Source organism: Leopardus geoffroyi, chromosome C3 (genome assembly GCF_018350155.1).
Source record: "Leopardus geoffroyi isolate Oge1 chromosome C3, O.geoffroyi_Oge1_pat1.0, whole genome shotgun sequence".
In the NCBI taxonomy this organism is placed as follows: Eukaryota; Metazoa; Chordata; class Mammalia; order Carnivora; family Felidae; genus Leopardus; species Leopardus geoffroyi.
Genome location: NC_059338.1, coordinates 70,526,222 through 70,529,684, shown reverse-complemented (window position 1 = coordinate 70,529,684; position 3,463 = coordinate 70,526,222). Strand labels below are relative to the sequence as shown.

The following is a 3,463-nucleotide window of genomic DNA, read 5'->3' as shown; positions in this document are numbered from 1 at the left end:
ACACACACACACAATGGAGTATTACTCAGCAATCAAAAAGAATGAAAGCTTGCCATTTGCAACGTGGATGGAACTAGAGTGTATTATGCTAAGCGAAATTAATCAGAGAAAGACAAATATATGACTTCACTCATGAGGAATTTAAGATACAAAACAGATGAACACAGGGAAGGGAAGCAAAAATAATATAAAAACAAGTAGGGGGACAAAACATAAGAGACTCTTGGGGTGCCTGGGTGGCTCAGTCGGTTAAGTGTCCGACTTCGGCCCAGGTCATGATTTCACAGTTCGTGGGTTCAAGCCCTGCGTCAGGCTCTGTGTTGACAGCTCAGAGCCTGGAACCTGCTTTGGATTCTGTGTCTCCCTCTCTCTCTACCCTTCCCCAGCTCATGCTTGCACTCTGTCTCTGTCAAAAGTAAATAAACTTAAAAAAAAATTTTTTTTAATGGGCTACAGGCCTGAAAAGACATTTCTCCAAAGAAGACTTATACATATGGCTAATAGGCACATGAAAAAGTGTTCAATAGCACTAATCACCAGGGAAATGTAAATCAAAACCTCATACTTGTTAGGGTGGCTATTACAAAACAAAACAAAACAAAACAAAACAAAAACCTAACAAGTGTTGACAAGGGTGTGGAGAAAAGGGAACTCTTGTGCACTGTTGGTGGGAAAGTAAATTGCTACAGCCGTTATGGAAAACAGTATGAAGATTCCTCAAAAAGTTAAAAATCCCACTTCTGGGTTTATCCAAAAGAATTGGCTTCAAAAAAGAAGGAAATCTTGCCATTTGTGACAACGAGGATGAACCTAGAGGGCATTATGCTAAGTGAAATAAATCAGACACAGAGAGACAAATTCTGTATCATTTCCCTTATATTTGGAATCTAAAATAGTCAAACTCCTAGAAACAGAGATTAGAACGACGGTGGCCAGGGGCTGGGGAAAGGGAGAAATGGGGGAGGTGATGGTCAAAGGGTACAAACTCGCAGTTTTGCAAGGCAAATAATTTCTAGAGATCTGCTATATAGTGTAGTGTCTGTAATCAACAATATTGTATCGTATACTTAAAATTTGCTAAAAGATTAGCGGCTACGACGCCCTCAGCGTGAGCACAGATGCCCAGATCACAGAGGGCCGGGTCCTCCCGAGGTCCTAGAGCTGCCCGGAAGTGTCTCTAGATCGCTTCCGAGGATCTGGCCCTGCTTCCGGCGTGGCAGGGGTCCCGCTCTCCTCCAGGCCGCTGTGTGCCGGATTGCGCGTTCAGGTGCGGGGAAGTCTCGGGGTTTTGGGGTGCGGGGAAGTCTCGGGGTTTTGGGGTGCGGGGAATGGGATCGCTCTTTCCGGGAAGGGACCGCGGACCGCGACGTGGCCCCTTGGCCGCCACATCCGGGGAACTCTAGAGGCAGATGTGGTGCCGTTTGGGGCGGGGCCGGACAGCGCTTGACTCTCGGGCGGCTCTTGGGCGGCCAGGGCCGCCCCGGCGAGCAGGGGGCACGACTCCAATCGGGTCGTCTCCGTCAGCTCCTGCCCCGGGCCGCTGGGCCGAGAGGGTCAGCGTGGGGCAGCACGCCAGCCTCCGGGGAGCAGGGCCTGCGCAGCGCGGCGGCCGGGGCTAGTGGAAGGCAGTTCCTGATAGTGGCCAGGCAGTGGGGGACGACCCCTTGTTTGTCAGTGGATGATCTCTGACAGGCGGGGTGAGGGGAGGCCCGGCCTTCCGAGGAGAATGGGCACGATGAACCCCGTAGAGGGCTTTCCGTGCCCCCCGGGGCTTCCCCAGCGCTCCGCGGTGCCGCATCTCGCCCTGGGCCTGGTGGGAGCCTTGGGGGCAGGATCTGTGCCCGGCTGAGCTCTGTTCAAGCACTTGGAGCCGCTGAGATGGACGGTGCTCCCTCGTCCTGGATAAGCAGGTGTGTGGCTCGGTCACCTGCGATGTGTCATGACATTATCCTGTTCCTTCAGGTAATGACACAGACCTTTCTCCAGGTACCTCAGCCCCTCCTGCCTGAGTGACTGTGTCTGGTTTCCCCTGTGCTGTGGAAACAGTGAGAAGTTTTGATAGACGGGCCTGGTTCTAGGCCCTGGCAGTTGTGTTTGAGCCCCGGTTTCCTTATAGACAAGGTGAGGATAGGAACTGGCTCTGGCAGAGCTGTTGTGAGAATTCAAAGTTGAATGATCTTACCGTGGGCAGTGGCAGCAGCCATGGCTGTGTGTCCCTGTGTCTCTGGACTTTTCTTCTCCTTCATTCTTTTCTCCATTATGGATTTGGAGATCTTATGTGAGCTCTCTTGTTTTCTGGTTCTCTTCTCCTCCCCACTCCGTCTCCCTTCCCTGCCCACTCCTGGCTCTCCTCTTCGCGGGATTCGAGTGGACCCCTGTGCCACCTGCTCTCAGGGAACCTCCCGTAACATGGGCTGTCATCAGTGGTTCATGCCGTCGGCCTCTCCAAGGCAGAGACCATGTCAGTCCTCATTTGCTGGCCCTTCAAAGGACAGAGGAGTTACTAGGCTTCTCTTCCCCCTCCGCCCTTGGCAGTTGCAGCTGGGACCTTTCCTCTGGGCTGCCTGATCACGAGGGAGGAGACAGCGATGTCTGCCGTGGGGACTGCATCTCCATACCTGCATTACCCTGGTGACAGTCACAGCAGCCGGGTGAGTTTCCTGGGGGCCCAGCTCCCCCCAGAAGTGGCAGCAATGCCCCGGCTCCTGGGGGACCTGGACAGGGGCACATTCAGAAAGTTGTTGAAGCTGGTGGTCAGCAGTCTGCAGGGAGAGGACTGTCGGGAGGCTGTGCAGCGCCTCAGGGCTGGCGCAGACCTGCCGGAGGAAAGGCTGGGCGCCCTCCTAGCCGGCACAAACACACTGCTCCAGCAGGCCCTCCGGCTGCCCCCAGCCAGCCTGAAGCCCGACGCCTTCAAAGACCAGCTCCGGGAGCTCTGCATCCCCCAGAACCTGGTCATGGACTTGTCCAGCGTGGTGTTTGGGAGCCAGCGGCTTCTCCTCAACTCTGTGGCCAGGCGGCAGGGGACCTGGCTGCCCCACGTTGCCAGCTTGTGGTGGAGGGTGGATGTGGCAATCTCCACCAGTGCCCTGGCCCGCTCCTTGCAGCCGAGTGTCCTAATGCAGCTGAAGCTTTCAGATGGGTCAGCATACCGCTTCGAGGTCCCCACAGCCAAGTTCCAGGAGCTGAGGTACGGCGTGGCCCTAGTCCTGAAGGAGATGGCAGACCTGGAGAAGAGGTGTGAGCTCAAACTGCAGGACTGACCCATGCTTGCAGTCCCATTCCAGTCACTTGGGGGTGGCTGGCCCCGATAGCCATCTCCAAAGTGAAGCCTGTCCTTCCAGGAAGCATTTTTCAGTGAGATGTTTGAACGTAATGATGTCATTCTCTGTTTAATTAAGAAAGACAACTTTTTCTTCCCTTTGTACTGGAAATAAAGCAACTATAAAAAAACAAAACCAAA

At 54.1% G+C, this 3,463-nt stretch overlaps 1 protein-coding gene across 1 annotated transcript; it reads left to right on the top strand.

Annotated features, from left to right (window-relative positions):
* The first annotated feature begins 1,147 nt into the window (after window positions 1–1,147).
* Window positions 1,148–3,463, top strand: COMMD5 (COMM domain containing 5). The gene is made up of 2 exons (XM_045455660.1): window positions 1,148–1,267; window positions 2,536–3,463. Exon 2 carries the CDS (start codon window positions 2,589–2,591, stop codon window positions 3,261–3,263), a length of 675 nt encoding a protein of 224 aa, XP_045311616.1. The 5' UTR covers window positions 1,148–1,267; window positions 2,536–2,588; the 3' UTR covers window positions 3,264–3,463.

What these genes read in the sequence shown, in the direction of transcription:
- COMMD5 (XM_045455660.1), top strand. Translation starts at nt 2,589, where the DNA reads ATGTCTGCCGTGGGGACTGCATCTCCATACCTGCATTACCCTGGTGAC.